General features: G+C 37.3%; 2 protein-coding genes across 5 annotated transcripts in view; one reads left to right on the forward strand and one right to left on the reverse strand.

Moving 5' to 3' along the window:
- CFAP95 (cilia and flagella associated protein 95) overlaps positions 1-8,519 on the reverse strand; it is a gene marked incomplete at its 5' end in the record, with an annotated part of 123,632 nt that extends 115,113 nt beyond the window's left edge. For 2 of the 4 annotated variants that reach the window (XM_082843128.1, XM_082843125.1), the window contains 2 exons: positions 3,025-3,131; positions 8,407-8,513. Of the gene's footprint in view, positions 1-3,024; positions 3,298-8,406 lie in introns of those variants that run through there. The other 2 variants (XM_082843127.1, XM_082843126.1) reach the window with 2 other exon arrangements.
- A 100-nt stretch (positions 8,520-8,619) lies between these two features.
- PTAR1 (protein prenyltransferase alpha subunit repeat containing 1) overlaps positions 8,620-23,021 on the forward strand; it is a 46,032-nt gene continuing 31,630 nt past the window's right edge. Inside the window, exons 1-2 of the mRNA XM_082843122.1 lie at positions 8,620-8,765; positions 18,601-18,770. Coding sequence (XP_082699248.1) covers positions 8,680-8,765; positions 18,601-18,770 — 256 coding nt within the window. The 5' untranslated portion in view covers positions 8,620-8,679. The remainder of the gene's footprint in view (positions 8,766-18,600; positions 18,771-23,021) is intronic.

The following is a 23,021-nucleotide window of genomic DNA, read 5'->3' on the forward strand; positions in this document are numbered from 1 at the left end:
TTCTTTTTTATGTACACTTCAAATGAATGATTGTGCCGAATGACAATAGACTTCATAAACTTGGCAAATGTACAAGTAAAGGCCAGAAACAAAAAAAACCCACATTAATCCTATCTATAAAATATACGGTCCCTTAAAAACAAGTAAAAAGTTAATAGTTCCTTTGTATATAATGCAAAAGTAAAATCTGAAAGAAACTTGTTTTGTCACCACTTTAAAGTAACAAGACATAAATGTATTGTTTAAATAAAATACTGGTAAATAATTAATACTGTTTAATAACTTACTGTGTAAATAAAATAAACTCTTTAATAAAATAACCTGTTTAAATAAGAGTAATTATGCAAACCTATGCCATAGACCTCTTTACCCTAAGTGCAGGTCCACAGCACACTGAGATTTTTAAGGGGGTCAGATAGCATAACTGTTCCTGTAAATGAGTTAATTCTAAGAGGTAATTTAATTAAAGTAGAGAAGTGGCATTTGAACTGGGCCTTTATTTGTTCATTTGACAAATGCTGAAGTGCTTACTATGTTCAGGTAATATGCCAGGTACTAGGAAAACAAAGATGAAATGGATTCCCTCATTTTATTATGTGATAAAACTAAAAACTGTGTATGTATAGATACATGTGTGTGCTCAATTTACGTATGTATGCATAACTAAACATAGTATAAAGTAAGGAGAGCACCCTTGAAAAATGGGTGGATTTCAACAGAGAAGCATAAACCCCTTCAATGGCTCCCTGCAACCCTTTCAGAAAAATTTCAACTGCCAAAATATGGTCTCAAGTTTCCTCACGATTCAGCCTCTAACTAAATTCCTAGGTGAGTTCCTCTACAGCTTATTTATCTATGCTACATGTTGGCTATTCTATCCTTTCTTATTTTTTTCCATTTCTTTTCTTTCATTCATCTATCCATACATTTACATATTAATTGAGAGCCCATTATATGCAAGGCAAGGTACAGATACACAACACTGAACAGGAAAAATAGGGTTCTAGCCCTTGTGGAGTTACATTCTATAGAATGATAAAGATATTGAACTAATTAGACAACTGTTAATTGCATTTAATATATGCTACAAGGAAAAAATACAGGAGTCTTGAGTATATAATGAGAGCTTTAGTCCTTTTTTCCTTTTAGGTATTTGACTTCATGTGTAGTAACAAATATGCTACATGCCTTGGCAAAACACATACATGACAGAGGATGCTAGATAAGTTCTTAAAACATTCAGGGGCCTGTCATGATAGTGAAACTTCTAAGAGTCCAGTAGTCTGGGGCATGTCAGGCATGTCACAATATTTCTATCAACGTGAAGGACAAGTTGCTTCATCTTGTACACTCTACCACTGAGAGACACATGGGCCACTTTAGATTCAGGAGGCAATATGTAGTCTATTCAAATGTTCTAGTTGGAATAATTGCCTGAGTAACTCATAGTTCTGAGTGGATCCCAGAGCTTCCATGCAAGCTGATTTGGGGCCATATGACCGAGAAGATCCAGTGGTAGCAAAAATTTTTTTTTAAATGTCATGGCAACACTCTTAGGGTTTTGGAAAAAAGCCTGTCCTCTACTATTGATAAATATTAGCCTTTTGAGAAACAGTTCTGGGTTTGCTACTGGGCTTCATGACTAAATACCTGACCATGGGACACCACGTAACCATGTGACATGAGCTGTCCTTGGTGAGCTGTTCAGTGTGGTACAAAAAAGAAAAAAGAGGATACAGAAAGTAAGAAAAATTGGAACTAAGCAATCATGCTCATAGCTGACATCCAGGTGAAAGCAATACTAAATCTGAAATCACTTTACAAACACTTTCAGGTCAGTAAAAGTTATTAGCTTGGCCTTCTTTCAATTTCTGAGACATGCTATGTAAACTCTCTTCTTCTTAAGGACCTCACACATACTGTTTCCACTAGTGATGAGGCTCTTCCCCTGCTTTTCACAGGGCTGGTTCCTTCTTATCTTTCAGGTCTCAGCTTAAATATCACCACCTGGAATAGGTTTCCCTGACCACACTGTCTAAAGCTCTGCTCTTACTCCACACTGTTATCATCTAGCATGGTGCCTTGCTTTTACCTTTTGTGTCATGTATTACAATTTTTCATTATACATTTTTCTGTTTACTTGAGTATTGTGTATCTCTTCCATTAGATGGTAAGTCCTACAAGAAGGCAAGAATAATGTCTGTTTTTCTCACCACCGTATACCTAGCAGCAAGCACAATGTCTTAAACACAGTAACATTCATTAAAAGTTGTGGAATAAATAAGTACAATTACTTGGAGTTTCATCCCTCAGAGGTGGTATTTAACCTTCTCCTCTTATGAACCCAATACACAACATTTTGCACTGTTCTTTTTTGCACACTGATGGTGATTTTGCAGACTTACCATAGAAATTCAAGTGCCTAAAGCCAGAAGATGTTAATTGGGGAGTTACTCTTTGGCATTCCTTCCTAAAACTCAGACTGTCAGTCTCTATAAATACTATACTACAAGTTAGGGCATAATTCAACATTTAACAAAGAAAGTTCATCATTTCCTATGGGTGATTTTGGCCTGTTGTTAATTTTGATAAGTGTCAGAGGTGGCTTAAAACATGGAAATAGGAATAAACTAAGAAATATGGTATATTTTTATTATAAAATTTCTGAGTTGAAAAATTAGCTTAAGAAGTGAGATGAAAGAAGAGGAGATATAGCTCTGTCTTACTTTTAGGCAGTTACCGAAGAAGTCTCAACTAAACCTCTTTGGTAGTAAAAATGAAGCTTTTACTACTTTCCTAAATTTTCAGTTATGATTTTTTAACCTAAGTCTATTACATGATTGTCATATTTACACTGAAGAATAAGAAAAACGCAAAGCAAAAAAATAACTCCTTAAGAATGTACTCATATTAGGATACTTCTTTCCCTCAGTCATCCACTAAATTGCATATTACTAAGAAATTCCTAGAAAAATTTGACATCTTCAGTACATTAGAAACATTGAATCCATCATAGAGACATACCCATCTCCCTAGCTGTTTCCACATGCAAGGCCTGGATTGGCTCTTTTTCTCTCCAGACATTTTCTCCTGTTCTTTTCTGAAGATTACATCATGGGTTTCCTGGGCCTCTGTGGTAGGGAGAAGAGGATAAAGGAAAAGGATGACAGTTTGGAACTATCAAATGTCAAGAAAAATAAACCAGTTACTCAGCAACAAAAACCATATTATGCAACTATTATCTTCATTCCTCTATCATCATGGATTCCAACATCAGTACTAACTGATCATTTAAAGTCACTGTCATGATAAGCATCTTTATAACATTTACCTACTTTGTCTGGTTAAAAAAAGTTCATGTTTTGATTAGGAAATTAATTGTAATAGCAGTATAATTCTCTTTAGAATATTAAACAATAGAGTTTCATTTTGAAAGTTAGTATTAAGCTTCATCTAAGTTTACTATTGTGTTTTAATACTGATTTACCTGTAATGATGTTGTGTCAACCCATAGAAATAAGTAATAATTTGTATAGTGCTTCCCAGTTTAAAGGTGCTATCACATGCATTTTCTTATCTTTATCTCAACAATTATAATAGTGAAGTATTACAGGGAACAATATTCAATATTTTATAATAACCTATAATGGAAAATAATCTGAAAAAATATATATATATGTGTGTATATATATATAACTGAATCACTTTCCTGTACACCCAAAACTAACACAATATTGTAAATCAATGATACTTTAATTATAAATAAATAGTAACAATAGAAAAGAATAATGAAGTACTAGATATATCAACTAAGTACAAGAATAGATGTCATTTGCAATTCATGATTTTGTGACTTTAAAAAAAATATTTCTTGATCATACATGAAGTTTTGTATTTGGGAAAATAAACCTACACACACTGAGGCAAGATGTATACCAAAACTCCCCTAAGTTTAATGTACATGTCTTTTTAAATTCATTTATTAATTTCTATTCCTTTTCTTGAAATGGTTTTTAATAAAAACTTTACAGATAACATTACTCCTACTGATTTTTCTTAAGAATTCACAAAAAGACATTGATATTGTGACTTCTTGACTAGTATTATATTTCCCTTCTCCTATTTCTTTGTAAGTTCTTTGATTTTAAATTTTAGGAGTGATTAAGGTTGAGGTTTGGTATACTATAAGTATATATTTAGTCACAATGGTAATATTATAATGAAGCACTTAAAATTGAGCACTTAATTATTTTAATGGAGGAAATAAACTTGTTGTTTTTGTAATAATAGCACATGGTAAAAACATGTTTAGTACTATTTACACTCTATCTTGCATAATGTTACCATAGTAAAATGGACTTCAATCCAAATAATGGAGTAAATAAATCACACATCATAGTGATAAAAGTGGAATAATACAGAGCAAAGATGAAAACAGATTATAAGGTCATCTACAACTCTGCACAAAGGTAATTACAGTTGACCCTTGAAAAGTAAGTTATTTTTTTGCAGTTTATTGATTTTATTTGAATTTAATTTTATTTTTTATACAGCAGGTTCTTATTAGTTATCTATTTTATACATATTAGTGTATAGATATCAATATCAACCTCCCAATTCATCCCACCACCCCACCCCGCTTTCCCCCCTTGGTGTCCATACGTTTTTTCTCAACATCTGTGTCTCTATTTCAGCCTGCAAACAGGTTCATCTGTACCATTTTACAACAAGAGTTTAAACTGTACAGGTCCACTTATACACAAATTTTTTTTCAATAGTAAATACTACAGTACTGTGATCCAGGTTTGGCTGAATCCCCAGATACTGAACCACAGAAAAGGAGGAACTGGAACCAGGGACATGGAGGGCTTACTGTAAATTATACTCAGATTTTTGACTGTGTGGAGGGTCAGCTCCCCAAACTCTCATGTTGTTCAAGAGTCAACTGTACTAGGTCTGTCATTAAAACCACCAGCGCCCTCAACACATACATTAGGTTTTTCATTGTAGAAAGTCTGGAACAACCAGAGTAATATAAAGAACGTATATTTATAGGTCTTAATTATCTCTAGTGGTTCTATCATATGGAGATAACCATTGTTAACATTTTAGTTTATACCATCCCAGTCTAATACTTATATATATAATTATATTTATATTATGTACAATTTGTTTTGTATATGATGAAATAAAATTCATTTTTTATGGCAAGATGAGAAAAGTTTAAACATAAAATTTTTCTTTGCCTGGTTGGGCTTCCTCCCTCCCCTTTAGCATGTGTTGTGAATTTGTGTTAGCCAGACCTCCTTAGGAGATAATGTTCCTTCTTAACCTCACAAACAGTCACAATTCCTTCAGAAAGAAAATAACCTTCCTTCTTAATATTGTAAGGGGCCATGATAACCCATGACCACTACTCGCTTTGTATGTGTAGATCTGGATTGTGTAAACTGTCAATGATACATTATTTGACGTATCACACCTTGTCTCAAAAACTTATATAACTGTGCATTGAACTCTAATAAGTGGAACAGTTCTCAGAGCTTCCTGAAAGACTATCTCCTGGGTTATAATCCTCAGGTTGGCTTGAATAAAATTTTCCATTTCTTTCTTAGATCAACTATTGAATAATTTTTTGTCAACATATATATATGTTAATGCAAGTTCGTGTGCTCAACACATAGTGAGGCCAAACAAACTGAAACTTCGGAGTGTGGAGCAGAGAAAGGTTTACTGCAAGGCCATGCAAGGAGATGAGGTGGCTCAGGCCCTAAAAAGCCCTGAGCTCCCCAAAGGGTTTCTGCAAAGCACTTTTAAAAGCCAGGTGAGGGAGGGGGGGTTGCAGGGTATGTGATCAGCTTATGCATAGTTCTCTGATTGGCTGACGGTGAGGTAGCAGGGTGGTGTCACAAGGGTTAACATTATCAGTCCTTAAGCTCCAGGAGGCCTGGGGCTATGTGCTCAAGGTCAAGTAGTTTCTTCCATTCGGTGAGGGGGGTGGGGGGATGTTCACATCTGGAAAACAACCCAGGAAATTTGCATCAAATACTACTATCTAGGTACTTCATAGAGGAGCTAAAGCAGAGGATATGGGGGAAGGCCTGTCCTGGGAAGGCCCCATGGGGTCCTTCTCGATTACATACATAATTGTCTTGTATGCTGTTTTGGTACTTGTTTTTGTCATTATATATCTACCTTTTCCTCCATCATCAAATAGTCTTCTAAAATATGAAAGGAATGATTTTGGGGAGATTAAATTTTAAGCGAGTTATGGTTGCTTAAAAATCAATCTGTAAGAAAATTATTATGCATAAGAGTTGGCTAATTAACAAATAAATATATCCATGTTTTTATTAACGTATACTTTAAAAAACTTCTTATATTACAAAAATTTTATTTTGTTCTTCGTGTTACTTAGAAAATAAAATTCTCCTATAAATATACTTCCTCCTAAGCATTTGCTACATATTCTCCTAGTTACAATGAGCTTTTAAATGACTAAACAGTATTTTATCATATAGATTTACCGTAATTTAATCAATCCCCAAAGTTGGGCATTTAAGCTATTTAAAATATTTCATTATTAGTAAGTGTATTTTGCAGATCCCTGAACATAAATCTTTGAATTCTTCAACAAAATCATGCTAAATTCATCATATCCTATTCTTATAAACATATCATTATTAAAGTCACATGAATTTCAATTCTCCTTTGAACCTCAGTTTCCTTATCAGCAAAATAAGGGGATTGGGTCACAGTCCTAGTATGCTCTAACTATAAAAAATTCAAGTTCTAAACATAGCAGATCTTTAATAATTGGGTGAAACAATTTGTGAACTCTTAGAAGAAACATGAGACATATAATTCACACCTTTCAAATGAAGGTAGTGTGTGTGTGTGTGTGCGCGTGTGTGTGTCTGTGTGTGTGTGTGTGTGTGTTGGAAGGGGACACACCGAATCATATAGGATGTTATCTTCCTGGAACATCAATTTCACTTCAAGATTTGGGAATAAAGTTTGCTGTTGCTGTTGTTTTTCCTGTTAAATATATTAGAGTGAAATACAAAAATCACACTAATTTTTAAGATAAAAATAAATTCTTTGAAAAAAATGTCATATTTCTGAGTGTGTCCTTTAAGCTCTGCCCCAGAAGTCAGGATTTATTTCCCACTTTTATCAGGAAAGGATGCAAGGCTCTGATTAATAGAATAGGAAGAAGACTTATCAGTGAACTCAAACCATTTCAGAACTGACTACATTTTAAGAGTAATTAGGACATTTGAAGTTGTCTTTGGCCCTGGAATCTAAACACAAATTCACTCCACTGACTCATTTGAGAACTTGTCAATATGTTAAGGTTTGTTTGACTTTACTAAATCAAACCTGTCCATCTTGCTTTTCTATAATTTTATGAAACTTCTAGCTCATTTCTTTTAAAACCAGAAGGCCAAAGTCCATACAGTAGGTGTAGCCTTTCTAAACGTACCCATAGGGAGTATCGACCACTGAATATAATTTATATTTCTCATTCACTGCTTTATAATTTTGCATTCAGTGGATGGTTTTTACTTTCACAATCATCAACCCTACTTCAATGTTCTACATATGTTTACATTAAACATTGAGTTTGCTTTAAAAAAAAAAGTTTCTAAAAGACTTCAAGGATTAAGTAAAAAGAAACAAAAGCAGCTGGATTTTTTCTAACACAGAAGTTGAAAGAAAATCTGATACATGAAAATTTGAATTACAGCATTTCAAAATCCAAATGGACTAGAAAGCCAGTTTTTCTTATAAAAATTATTTGTAGCAAGGCAAATAGCTATTAAGAGCAAACCTTGCCAGGGACTTGGTTTTTTAACTCCAAAACTAACACGCAACGTTCTTAGGACACCAAATGACGTGCAAAGCAAGGTACACTCGATGTAGAAAATCTAAAAAATACCTCTGTACTTCTACTCCCTATATGGAGAGAGCAAATAACTTTTCCTTTCCTTTCCTTTTTCTTCCTTTAATCCATTTATTAAATTTTTTAAATTAACTTTTTGAAAGCATCTGCTTAGTGGCCGAAATTGGCACGCAGGTACAAAAGCTTGAAGTCACCAATACGGTCCGACTGGGCCTCATTCCGCCAAGGGTGTCTCTGGACGGCCTCATCCCTCCAACTAAGAAAATACAGGGAACAAGCTCTCAGAACGCCAAGGGACTAACTGCTTAAGACGATCTTCACTCTCGGTTAAACTTTCCTCCAGGAGCATTCTGGGACTGGCTCCTTTCCAGAACAGCTGAGGACGGGTGCTCTGGGCAGGGTATTCAGGCCAGACCCTGGCTCTGGGAGTGACCTTAGGACCCCTCCCTCCTCGGTCCCCAGTAGACCAGAAACTAAAATAAAAAGTGTAATACAGCAACCTGAGGTAACTGCAAATGAGTCTGCAGCATCTTCTCGGGCGCTTAGAAACTCGCTTACGAGAGGAAGTCAGGGACCAAGCTGCCAGCCTCAGCCTCGTCAGGGACCACACACCGGCCGACCGCGGGCTGACCCGGAAGTGCTCGGCGGCGGCCTCCACGGCGGGGGCAGGGGCGCGGCCAAACCGGCGCTCACGCGCGCGCTCCCCGGGAACTCCCGCGGGTGGCTCGGCGCTCTCCCGGAGGCGCTCCCGAGCCGCCGCGGACGCCGCCAACATGGCCGAGACGAGCGAGGAGGTGGCGGTGCTGGTGCAGCGGGTGGTGAAGGACATCACCAACGCCTTCAGGAGGAACCCGCACATGTGAGTCGCGCGCCGGCGGTGCCCCCGCCTCCGCCGCCGCCGGGGGTCGTCGGGGGCGGGAGGGGGCGGGGCCAAGCCTCGAGCCGACCTCGGACTGCAGGTCTTGACCCGCGCGCTGCTCACAAGAGCCGACGGAGCTGGGTCGGGGCCCGATAGTTGTCGGCCGCCGCGGGGCCAGCTTTCCGCTACCGGAACAAGCTCTCGGGCGAGTCCTTAGAAGTGACCTCCCTCCCACCCCTTTCCCAGGAGTTCACGAAACTCGAAAGACTTCACCCGTGTGTCCACGTCCCACATCCGTTTAAGGTACACGGTGTGGGTCTGTATGTGCTTTGTTAACACAACTCTTTTGAGGTTCATCCCGGACCTTGGTAAGAAGGGGTTACTGATCATCTTATTCTCCATGGGCCAAAACCCCCTTAGTTTACTAGCCGAAGGTAGCTTGAGGCTGCTTTTGACTTTCGCCTCACCTGTTCCAAAACTGTAGAGGAACTTCGATGAAACATTTTGTTTTGAAGGTGAACAGGGCATTCTCAAGAGAGTAGCTTCTGTAGACACAGGTTGGGTCTGGTGGGAAGCAGATGAAACCTCGACACTTTTTAGCATTAGCTGATTCATAGTTACAGGGAGCATATTAATTGTTTTTTTATTCAAACGCTGCTGCCCTCTTTAAGTAGGACACCACAGAACTGACACATGTATCTTTCCCTCCTTCCTTTCCATTTTACTTGGAGTACTCCGGGAAGATCCGGTAAGAGACTGTATTCTGTCTGATACTTCTGCTTTTATGTAACGAAAAAGAAGCTATTAAAGAAGAGATATATCTACACATTGTACAAAAGAGTAAGGAAGAAGCAAGAGTGTAGCTATTTTCCTATCCATCCTCCCTTCATCCCTCCTTCCCTCAAGAGAAAGAAACATGGAATCCAGTTTTACATTGTTTTCACTTTACCTAATTGCTTATGGAGTTTTGTTTTTTTAAAAAATATTTTATTCTTTAAACTGGAACGCATGAATTATTCTTTTTAAGCATTCTAACTCCTTAAGCTTTTCCGCTGAAAAGAGGTGCCAAACCTTCATCTAAATGAAGTGTTCTTTTCCTTCAAGGTGATGCCCTCAGATGTCTTGCTCCCTCGTGGCACACAGTTGGAGACCTGCAACTGTGCCTCATTAAAAACAAGACACTGCTGGCCTCAAAACACACCTGCCACCTCTGACAGCGTCCACTTCCTTTCCCCTTGTGACTGCTGCCTTTTTCAGAATGAGAGTGTTTGGAATGATTTCCTGGCAGTAACCATAGTGGGCACTGGGCCTTCTAAAGAATGCTTTGATGCCTTGTTGTATATCAGTCTTTCAGTCCCCTTTTGAGAATGAGAGCTTTAGTGCAAATAAGAGACATTCTCAAAAAAAAAAAAAGTTGGACAAATGAAATGACTATTTTCTCATCATTTGGGGTTATTTTTCTTAAAGAAATTGAGGAGGTTAGAAAGAAGTCTAATAAGTACAGTAATCATCTTAGTTTGTCTTCTTTGAAGTAGACTAGAAAAGCATCAGTATTTCATATTTGAAAAAACTTGAGTTTGAGTATTCACTGGCCTGGCAGGTTGACACAGTGCAGTTTGGAACACATCCCAATTCTTCTGGATCATATTTATTGAAACTCATAAAGGACTTTAATGCCCCCCCAATCGCATTTTTTATGAGATCTCATCAATGTGCTCTGTGCCAGTGCATAACTTATAATTATTAATAAACATTTGGGTCATTCAGTATTTTTTAAAGTTTGAAATAATTTGAGCATTTGAAAAAATATGAAATAATGATATAGATCTGAAATTTTTAAATAGTTTAACTCATTGTTTAATATTAATCTTCAGCTATATTTTAGTACATATTCCCTACAGTAGCAATATCTCCAGTAATATTACAATGCGTCTTTTAAAATGTCTTATAATTTGGACTTTTCAAAATTGCTCATACTTCCTCCCCTCATCTAACCCTTTTACTTCCAAAATACATATGCTCTATTTCTAGTTAAAAGAAAAAGGCATCATTTACCTTCAAAGTTAGTACCTAATTACACTTTTCAGTATTATAAAAGAAAGTTTTTTATTCTTTTTGTTTTCCTCTTTTCTACAAATACAAGATAGATCATAATTTTATTAGCCAGCATCTACTACAGTAAATATATTGACTTTGTCTCTGGAAATTTCTAGCCAGTAGGAGTTGAAGATATAATGGGTGAAATGTGGATTTTGTTACTGGTGGGTATGGATAGGTTACCCTTTCTCAGCCTGTTTCTGCTTTCTCTCTTTTTTTTTTTAAATTAATTTATTTAATTTATTTATTTTTGACTGCGTTGGGTCTTCGTTGCTGCGCACAGGCTTTCTCTAGTTGTGGTGAGCGGGGGCTATTCTTTGTTGCAGTGCGCGGGCTTCTCATTGCGGTGGCTTCTCTTGTTGCAGAGCATGGGCTCTAGAGGCTGATGAAAACATAGGAAAATCACCTCACACAGTGTCTTGCACTTAGTTGCCACTAGGTAAATAGTAGACTTAACCTGAATCCCTGTGTTCCTTAGGAAATATATTGGCCAACTGAATGATGAATGTGAAGCACTTTATAAACTGAAAAATACCATGCAAATGTTGTTTGTGTGGTTGACTCCTAGAGAATACTTTGGAAAAATAACTGAAGGCTTGACCCAGCGACAGGTGTTAGCTTAATGTACAGATGCTGTGCTAGTGTGGAGGACAGCTGTTTACAGTGTAATTAGGGTCATGTCAAAGTTCTCTTATCCAGAAAGTTATTATTTTTTATTACTCTGTAATATTTATTGAACTCTCACTGTTTATGTAGCTACCATCTTCACAGTATGGAATAGGAAGAAGTATAAAATACAGTTCTTGTACTCAAGGCCCTCAGAAATATCTGTGATGTTGGAAATGTTCTTTATCTGTCCTGTCCCAATGGTAACCACTAGCCGTATATAGCTATTGAGTGCTTGAAATGTGGCTAGTGCGAAAGAAGATCTAAATTTGAAGTTTTATTTAATTTTAATTGATTTATACATAATGGACACATATGCCTGGTGACCACTGTATTGCACAGTGCAGGTCTAGGTGGAGACCTAAGACTTGTATGTATGAACAGTGCATTTACCCTGCAAAGCCGTTTATAATAAGGGCTGGACTAGCAGTATGGTAAGCAAGTCGTACGTGAGTCTATTAGTAGTTGAAAGGGAAGCTGGGTATGTCTGGGCTAGTGCTTTTAGGGGAGGTGGGTTTTTGAGTGGCACTTTGAAGGCAAGGTAGGATTTACAGTCTTGGAGACCTCTACAAGAAGCAGTGAATGGACTAAATTCACAAAATGTGATTGAAAAGATAAAGTAGGGACAGATTATGGAAGTCCTTGACTATCTGACTTAATTTCATTCATTCCATCGGTGCATTCAGCAAAAGAATGTTTCTATTTGATAGATACAGTGCTGGTCTCTAGGTATATGGGGCTAGGATTGGGGTATAGATTGATGAACACACCACACTTGGTCCCTGCCCAGTGGAACTTTAAACAAATCAACACACAAATTATGAAAAGAGCCCCAAAGGATAAGAAGGATAGTTTGAAAGAATACTAACAGAGAGGACTAATTTAGGATGGAAGGTCAAAATAGTTTTCCTGAGGAAATAGCAATTAAATTGAGACATGAGGCTTGGATAAGAGTTGGCTCAGGGAAAATATACTTCTTAGGCAGTGGGTAGGCCCCAGTGAGAATTTTTGAGTAAGGCAGTAGTAATGAAAGGCAGTTTCAGATCGTCTGCAAGTTGAACTGAAGAATAGGAAAGCATAGAATCTTAATTGACTTCTTACACTTGATTTTTATCTATTTATTTGAACAATAGTATACTTGTAAAAGTTTGGGTTTGCAGTCTCACAGTACTGGGTTTGAACCTTGGCTTGTTATTTACTAGCTGAGTAGTCTCAGACAAGACTTTTTCCTCATCTATAAAATGGAATTAAAGTTCCTACTTTATAAAATTAATGTGTGGAATAAATGAAATAGTGTATGTAAAACCTAAAACAGAGCATTGCATATAATAAACACTCAGTAAACAATAGTAATTTGTGTATCTGTTTTCTAAATAGGGTCAGTAATATAATTTCAGTGATAGTAATCCTTAGAATTGAGAAAGCTTATGAGGTCTCTAAAATTTCTTAATCACCAGTAAAGTTTTAGTTAACAATATGCAAGGGTCAGTTCTTTTAGATACTTTTCTAACTTTTTGGTCATTCTGGAAAGAATTCCAGTTTGAAGGAAAAAAATAACTGTTAGATTAAAAAGATTTGTACCATTTGCTAAATCTTGGGCTGTTTTCTCTTCAGTTACTCCACATTACAGGGTTCAGTTTTAATATTTGGGGACCATCCTTACCTCCCCGACAGGAAGCTGGTCAATATTACTTTTGTAAATAGTGGACCGACTCCAGTTAGACTGATGTTTCTGAAAAGTACAGACAAGAGAAGCTGTCTAAACATGAGGAACAAGGTCAGTATCAGTGCTGTATGAATCTTGAACTGCATCTAGAAGTTAGTGGATCCCCATTGTGAAGTGAAGCGCTAAGGGAGATATACCATGCTGTGAATGATCTTTTTAAGTAAATATGTAGGTTCATTCCATGTTGCTATTCCTTTGGAGCAGCCTTCAAAGGTAACCTACAAAGTGAGCACTGTGGTTTCTCGTTGAAAAGATTGGAACTTGATCGCTGTCTCAAATTTTCATGTTTGTAAAAACCCATGACCTTGTTAATGCTGATATTTACTTGAGTATCCTGCTTAAGCACCAGGAATCTAAATTGCCAGAAACCTAAAAATAAAGAAGAATGGAATGTGGTGGTAGTGAAAGAGTCAGAAATTTCTTTTATGAGACTATTACATAAGGAAATAACTGGAGATGTATTTGATGTTTATAGCACATTCATTGTACCCATGAATGATACAAAAATTACATAAGAAAATGTTTAATGTGAATTGTTAAATTAAAAAAAAAAAGAATTATAGGGGCTTCCCTGGCAGTCCAGTGGTTAAGAGTGCGTGCTTCTAGCACAGGGGGCACGGGTTCCATCCCTGGTCGGGAAACTAAGATCCCACATGCCATGGGGCACAGCCAAATAAATAAATAAATAAAATTTTAAAAAGGATTATAGAAGAGTATGTCCAACATAATCCCACTTTTGTAAACTACTTAGAAAAAAAGGATGCATACCCAACATTAGTGGTGGTAGAGGGATGACAAATGACTTTTAGTTTTTTTTCCCTGAATTTTCCAACTTTGGGTATGAAATTAGAATTTAAATAGCCAGAAATCTTGCTAGAACTCTAAAAGGAGTTAATCTAAAGCCTGCTTGCTTTCACTGATGTCTTTATTTTCATTAGTGTCAAGGGTTTTGGGCTAAATAGTAGGAGATCCAGATTTTGAATTAAGCCACTAGCACTATGACCTTGAGTAATCACCTTAACCTCAGTGGATCTCAGTTCCCTCATCTGACAAAATGAGAGACTGGAGGAATGAAGTCCCTTCCAATTTCAAAATGATTCTGGAATTCTGTTCTAAATTGTCTGAAAAAAAGTGGACTATGACCTAAGGGACTAGGCATAGGAGAAATCTGAAGTCAAACACACTGTTATTTGGAATCTTACTGACCTACCTTTATGAAGTACATGTTATATTTTTAGGAAGCAGCAAAGCATTGTATCTTAGGGTCAAATAACTCGACAAAGGCTTAACTTTCTTCGCTTTAGCTTCCCATTATCTATTAACCAAGGAACTTTTCTGGTTGACCGCAGACTCTTAACTGAATTAATGGTAATATACTTCATCTCTGCCTGGTACTTTGTAGCTTACCACGGTCTTTACATTGTATTATTTGCTTTTCATAACTGGCAGGGAAGGCATTGTCATTTCTGCATTTCAGATGAGGATACTGATGGCAAGTGCCTAGTCAAATTCACATTGATCATTGGTGGAACAGAGACTAACTAGAACCCTGGACCTTAGAAGGTTGAGTGCTTTTGTCTCTACATCCTCCTACCTCTCTTTTAATGTTTCTTTTTTTTTCATAGTGCTTCATATTCCCTGATATGACCATTTTCATTCTCTTTACATGAGAATAGCTTTTGGGTTTCTCAGTCATAAAATTTGAAAGCTGGATGAGACCTAGCAGCCCATTTCCCTTATTTAGAAATGTAATGCAATTCCTCTATTTTACAAATGAAGAAATTGAGGTCTACAGAGGCCAAGTGGCAGGAGATAGAGATATTGATACATATATAGAGAGATAATCTATATCATATTGACAAAGCTAGGATTTGGACCCACTGCATTAGAAGGAAATCAGAGGTAATGTTCTTTTGGAGAGTCAAGAAGTGATATTCTTTGAAAACTATTTGAATATTATCACTGAAGTGCACTGATAATCAGCGTTCCAGTAGCAGTTATTGAGCACCTGCTATATCCAAGGCATTCTTGTTTTTTAAAATTATTTCTTGGAAGGATAATAGCCAACTAACGCAGTGTGTTTTTATTTGTGCAGATGGTTCTGTACTTTCATTTAGGTACCAGATTATTAGTTGGGCATTTTATGTGTGGTGTAAATAGTGAGCAAGGCAGGTTTTTACATTGTGAATTTAAGTAAAAAGTCCTCCCCCCACAATGGACTATACTCAGAAGCTAGGATTCTTTTATTCTTGTTACTCTAACATTCATATTGTTGACTTTTGCAGTTCTTTGTAGTGTTGTAGGTGGTTGTTAGATCTCAGAAAACAGACTTTCTTGAAATAATTACACTGAGTTTATTATTTTTTAACTATAATTCTAGTTTTCTTAAAATATTGTTTTACATAGTAATACCTGAACACCAGAAAATACCAGCAATTCAGACATGTATTTAGTCAGTTATAGATCTAGATGTGGCTAGTTGTCCTAATAGTGTGTTAAATTAGATTAGAATTCATATCGCCAAATACAAAAACATATTTTGAAATACTGGACATTGGACTCAGATGCTCTCTCAGCATTGCCCCATTCTTCCTAAGAACTTCATTTATTTTACTAGAGTGGCAAAGTGTTAACATTTTGTTTTAGATATTGACGCAACTCCCCAGCAAAACCATCAGCTTTGTGTAGTCTGGGACCACCTTGTTTTATTCATTTTTGCATTTTCAGAACCTAACACAGTATCCCATTCATTGTAGTACTCAGGAAATGTTTAGATAGTACTGGCATGGTGTATCAAAACACCCCTGAGTCAACTGAGTCAGTTGTCGGGGCAAAAAGCCTTAGGTCCCAAAGTCTACTTGGGCGTTAAATCAGCTCAAAAGAACAGTTAGTGACTTGCAACTCCTAGAATACCCTCTTTTATTGATATATCCCTGTGTCACTAATGAAGCAATCAGTAGAAAGTAGGTTACTTCTGAGCTATCCAGTTTAGAGTTTCCAGGACGGATTTTATTTTAGTTCCACAGCCTCCCACTAGTTTGTGATGGTGGCCTAACAGATAAAGAGTGCTTTTCTTATAACCTGTAATTGAACAGTTTTCCTCTTTGCATTTGTCAGCCAGCATACTGTCTTGGCAGGGGAATTCAAGGGCATAATAGATGCTGTCACACACAAGCTCTGAAAACCAGTTCTTTATTCTGTTTTTTAAAAACACATTAAAAAAAATCTGCTTAGACGCTCTAAAAATATTTATGTCAACTGCTCTTGTTAAAAGGTTTCTTGTAAGTTATTCATTAATTAATGGAAGAACATACTATTTGAGAAAGGATGTTTCACATAGACAAGAACTGTAAATTCTTTGTAGTTGAAAGGAATGAGTGCAGGTTTTACAAAAATATTTTTATGTTTGCTGGTTCATTTACTGTGTAAGTCAACTGCCCTATGTATTGTTTATTAAATCTCTGCCTGTAATGTAAATTTTCTTTTTTTTTTTATTGGAGTGGATACAACGAAGTGGATCAGCTATATGTGTACATATATCCCCTCCCTCTTGGACCTCCCTCCCACCCCACCCCCATCCCACCCATCTAGGTCATCAGAGAGCACCGAGCTGAGCTCCCTGTGCTATACAGCAGGTTCCCACTAGCTATCTATTGTACACATGGTAGCGTATATATGTCAATCCTAATCTCCCAATTCATCCCACCCTTCCCTTCCCCCACTGTGTCCACGTGTCCATTCTCTACGTCTGCATTTCTATTCCTGCCCTGCAAATAGGTTCATCTGTACCCTTTTTCTAGATTCCACATGTATGCATTAATATACAATATTTGTTTTTCTCTTTTTGACTTACTTCACTCTGTATGACAGACTCTGGGTCCATCCACATCTCTACAAATGACCTAATTTTATTCTTTTTTATGGCTGAGTAATATTCCTTGTATATATGTACCACATTGTCTTTATCCATTCATCTGTCGATGGACATTTAGGTTGCTTCCATGTTCCGGCTATTGTAAATAGTGCTGCAGTGAACATTGTGGTACATGTATCTTTTTGAATTGCAGTTTTCTCAGGATATATGCCTAGTAGTGGGATTGCTGGGTCATATGGTAGTTCTATTTTTTGCCTGTAATGTAAATTTTCAACTTAAGTTGAGGTGGATTAAGGGATATAGAAGCCACCACAGATGAAAATGGTCAAATCCTGAAGTGTATTTTGTATTTTAACAATATTTACATATTAACATGTTTTTTATTTTAGAAATGTATAAAGAATTATAAAAAAGAAAAGAAAATATGGCCCACAGTCTCACTGATAATATAATTTTATTAATAATCTGGTCTACATATATTTATTAGCAGGCAAACATAAATACATTTTTGACATTTTTATAATCATAAATAATATGTACAAGTAACTAGAAAATTTAAACTGTATAAAAATAAATCCCCAAAAGGTTCTTGGTATCCTTTCAAGAAATTTTTTAGTGCATCTATATATCTTTTAAGATTATACAGGGACTTCCCTGGTAGTCCAGTGGTTAAGAATCTGCCTTCCAATGCAGGGGACGTGGGTTTGATCCCTGGTGGGGGAACTAAGATCCCACATGCTGCGGGGCAACTAAACAACTAAACCCATGCGCTCTAGAGCCCACACACAACAACTATAGAGAAGCCCACAACTAAGAGCCCACACACCGCAATGAAGACCCAGAATAGCCAAAAAAAAAAAAAAAAAGAGAAAAGAAAAAGACTAGGACTTTGCCCTTAAAAAAAAAAAAGATTATACAAAGGGCTTTGTGCTGTACACTGTATTTGGCATTTTGCTTTTTTTGTTTTATGTATGTTGGCACCCTTTCCATACCAGCATATGCAGATTTACCTCATTATTTTTTTTTCAGCTCTATAACATGGATGAACCACATTTATTTTACCAGTCTTATATTGTTTGATACACATTCAGAGTATTTCCAGATTGTTGCACTGTTGCCATGAATATCCAATGAATTCATATATTTTGGCACAGGATAATTTCTGAACAGTAGAATCACTGGGTCAAAGGGTATATGTACTTTAAAAATTGACAGACATTTTCAAATTTCTATTCAAAGATTAGACCAGTTTTCATTCCTGTAACAGCAAGTACAGCATACTAATTTTTCCATACTCTTGTCAGTATTATCAAACTTTTAAAAGATTATTATTTCTACCAATCCAGTGGTGAGCTAAATATTTTTAAGAAAGGGAAATATGTACAGTTTTTTTAATATTCTGTAGGATATGAAAATTTTTGAAAAGGCTAGTATTCTTATCTTTAATTCTTTTTTATGTTTTACATATTAAGAGATGAAATTGGCCTGATCCCATGTCCTGAAGCTAGGTATAATCGGAGTCCCATAGTCCTGGTTGAAAACAAACTTGGCGTGGAGAGCTGGTGTGTCAAGTTCCTTTTACCGTATGTCCACAACAAACTCCTTTTGTACAGAACAAGAAAGCAGTGGCTGAACAAAGATGGTAAGTATGGAGTCTATCCTCTTTCTTTGACTTTTAGAAGCAGCATGAAATATAGTGGGAAGAACCCTCTCTGATGTTGCCATTCCTGGATTCTAGTTCTGGCTTTTTCATTCACTGCCTGGGCAGGCGTTTAACGTTTCTGTCAACTGAGGAGCTTGGACTCATCACTCGTTTTCTAATTTTGCATCCATGATGATTCTGTGGAAGGTGCCTCAAGCAGGGTGCCAGGCCCTCTACTGCAAACAGATTTTTTTTTTTTTTTAATGTATTGAGGTCATTTGTAAGATATTTGAAGAAAGCATCGCAAGGCTAAAAACAGTTTGAAAATCTGCGAAGTGAACTCTAGTCCCTACAAGCTCTGATTCTCTGGTTTCTAATCCTTTAGTAGGTTATGAGCAATAGAACTCATTTAGTAACAGTCCAAATGAGATAACCAAGGTGTGATGGTGGTAGTTATACTGTGAACCAGGTCAGTGGTTTATGATGGTGCTGTTGTACTTTGAATCCCAAGTAAGCTCTGGCCCACTGTGTTCTGTTCCTATGCTGAAATGAGCAAAAGAAAACCATCCTATTTCTTTATTTTTTCTGCTTCTCCGAGGTAGTTCTTTGCTGCATCAGACAATCCCTATTCATCCCACCTGGTGTCTTTTCCTTGTTTTCCCCCTGTATGTGATGTTAAGCCTCCATGTACACAAATTCAGTTTACTTTTTAGGTAAACGTAGGATCTGAGTTCTCACTTTTTTGGAGAGTGCTCATCCAAGACCATATTCTTGACTGTTTCTGTAAAGCTCCTTCCCCTTCCCACATACAGCAGTACCTTCAAAAGTGCTCAGTATATCTGGTAGCTAATTTTGAATAAGAATTTTGTTTCTTAGAGAATTTTAATTATAAGTTCAGTAGCCATTACCGAGGGCCTACTCCTACCTGAAGCTGTTCTAAGTACTGAGGGGGATAAAAAGATGAATAATACCTGTTTCCTTTACTCAGGAAGCTTACAGTTGAGTGAGAAACAATCTCTTCATGGAGAGTAGTGTTGCCAAAGGGGACATGCCAATTTCCTTGTGTTCCTCTTGGCATTGTCCTTAATATACTGTCATAATAGGTTAATAGAACTTTCCCCTGTTTAGACCAGCAGAAAAGGTAATCTGATTTGAAGATTTAATGTGAAATAGTTTCTATTTTCTGTTTCACTCAGTCCACTGATATATATATTTCTTAATTATAAGGCTATGTCTAAGTTTATGGCATAACTTAAGTTTGTGGCAGAAACTTAAAGGCATAAGTTTAGGCATAAACTTAAAGTTAAGGGCATTTATCTGTTGTTAGCCCCTCTTTCATTCTCCATTCCATTACCCTATAGTAGTTTTCATCAACATTAAGGTACAAAGTAGCACCATGTGAATCCATCAAGTTATTTTTTTGCCTAACAGAGCTATATTGTATATGTTCTGGCACACAGAAATGTATAATTGAGCCAATACGTAAATAACTCTGCAGGGGGAGACAAATGATGCTCTTGTAGAGAAGAAACAGTATGAATTTGAAAGTGTCAAAGGCTGTCATTTCAGATCATCAGCTTTGGCCCTTTCATGTATGCTAGCCCAACCTGCCTTCTTCCTGTAGTCTTCCAAGTTCTTCTCTCCATTTCCCTGTTTCTTGTCTTTCTGGGCAGTGCACTGTAGGCTTTACTAAATCTCCTCATCATATAGTTTTATCTTGATAGACCCAGGAGAACCCAGGCAGAAGATCAAATGGTTAAGCTCACTCACATGAATTGCTGACATCTAAGGTTTGAATTCTGATGCAACTGTGCGTGTATACAGAAGCAACTTGATTTTATCTTAACCTATATCTTCATGGAAGTAGTTTTCAATTTCACTTTTTGGGGGCAGCGATAGTATAGTTCAATGCGGTGTCATATATTACTCAGGTTGTATATTGTATTATTGGTAAAAATATGGAAGTGAGTTTCTGATGTGATAAAAAAAAGATACCTGAAAATGCAGACTGACTAACATAAGAGTGTTCTGCTAAACTTGTGAACTGAAGAACACAGTGGTGAATTTTGCTAAGGAAAGAAAGTTAAAAGTATTAGGAAAAAAGAAGTCATTTCATGAAAATGCTATACTTTTTAAATTGTTTTTGTAGAAAATATACATATAAGAGCCAAGTGAAGAAAGCTGGCAGTTTAAGAACAATTTCAGAAATGCCAGTGTCTTTGTGATAGATCATGCCAAAATCCTCGGCATTCCCTTAAGAATGTATTCTGTAACTGCAGGTGACCTTTATTCTGGGCATATATTTTTTTTCTTTTTAACCAAACTGAATTCATGCTCTCATTAGTGTGCTGAGTTCCTTAGATGTTTGAAAATCATCTGTATTAGTCAGGGTTCTCCACAGCAACAACCAATAGAGATTTTATGTATATATATACATAAAACGAGATTCATTATGATGAATTGGCTCACATGATTATGGAGGCTGAGAAGTCCCACAATCTGCTTTCTGCAAGCTGGGGACCCAGAGAAGCCAGTGATTTAATTCAGTCTGAGTCTGAAGGATTGAGAAGCAGGGGAGCCAGTGGTTTAAATCCCAGTCTGGAAGCTGGAGAAGATAAGATGAGGTGTCCCAACTCAAGCAGACAGAGGAAGCAGAAAAGGAGTCAATTCTCCTGTTTTCCTCCTTTTGTTCTGTTCAGGTCCTCAACAGATTGATGTTCACCCACATTGGGGAGGGCAGTCTACTGAGTCTTCAGATTCAAATGTTAATCTCATCTGAAAACACCCTCACTAATACACTCAGAAATCATGTTTAGTAATGTTTAATCTGTGCACCCTGTAGCCAGTCAAGTTTAACTGTAGTTTAACCAAAAGTAACCATCACAGCCTCCCTGTTTATTTACTTAGAGAGAAACTAATATTTTTTTAAAAGTGTGCTGCAGTAATAGCCATATTTGGTTTGGGAGAGGGGTGATACTGTAATTATGATTTATGAAAAATCCATGGCAGAAACAAAAAGCAAGAGAGAAGTCCATAGCAGTGGAGTCCTGACTGAGTAGTGCTCTGTGCCGCACTCTATCTCCAGGTCAGCGCTTCCATCTTTTTGTTGTTGTTGTTCTTCCCTCTTTCTCACAATGCTTGCTCTCAGTCCATCACTGAGCTCTCTCTTATCTCTTCATTTCTTATTTCTCATCTGGATAAATATTATTACCTCATAGTTGGTCTACTCCATTTTCGGCCTCTCTTCTGTAATCCATGTCCGTCATGCCACTAGTCAGTCGTTTCAAACACTTCTTAGAAACACAGTTTGAAAGATGCTTTTCTGAAATATGTATCCTCTTGTTTCATGATGCCTAGAGGGACAAGGTAGAGTCATTTATCCTTGGCATGGTATTCAAGGGCCTTCACGATCTGTCCACAGGCTGTATTACCAGCTTTTTCCTCTACTTTTTTTTTTTTTTTTTTGCGGTACGTGGGCCTCTCACTGTTGTGGCCTCTCCCATTGCGGAGCACAGGCTCCGGACGCGCAGGCTCAGCAGCCATGGCTCACGGGCGCAGCCGCTCCGCCGCATGTGGGATATTCCCGGACCGGGGCACGAACCCGTGTCCCCTGCATTGGCAGGCAGACTCTCAACCACTGCGCCACCAGGGAAGCCCTCCTCTACTTTTATATTTAGCATCAGAGGTTGTAGACTCTCAGCCACCAGGCTGAAGCCAGCCCACATGTTTATTTCATTTTGGCTTGTATAATGTTTTAAAAATTGTTTTTAAAACAACTTTGTTGTTGGTTAAACATTTCAAATCAGGATGAACTTCTAAAATTAGGATGGAAATATGGATTTCTGCCTTCACTTGAAAACTCAGAAGCCTTGGATGCATCCGTTTCTGTGCAGCAGCAATTGGCTGAGGATCATAGCCTCTGCTTTTCTTGACTAGGCAAGCCTATTCCAGTTGACTGCAACCCCCTCATTTCCTTCAGACACTGAGGCAGTGTCATTTGCTACTTACCAGGTTTGCTTTGCCTCTTTTTTGCCATTTATTTGAGCCCTGGAAGCATTTGAGTTTACAGCTGTTTGATGTACATTCCAGCCACAACAAACACTGTTCCATCCTTGGACTTTGCTGTACTACTGCCTTAATTCCATGCCTTTGCTGAGGTCAGGTTCAGGTCTAATGTTGTCATTATTGTTGTGTTTGCCAACACACACACATGTGAAGCCTCTTGACTGCTCCAGGAAGCAACAGTTACTC

The sequence above is a fragment of the Leucopleurus acutus genome, assembly GCF_964270905.1.
Source record: "Leucopleurus acutus genome assembly, chromosome: 7".
NCBI classification, from domain to species: Eukaryota; Metazoa; Chordata; class Mammalia; order Artiodactyla; family Delphinidae; genus Leucopleurus; species Leucopleurus acutus.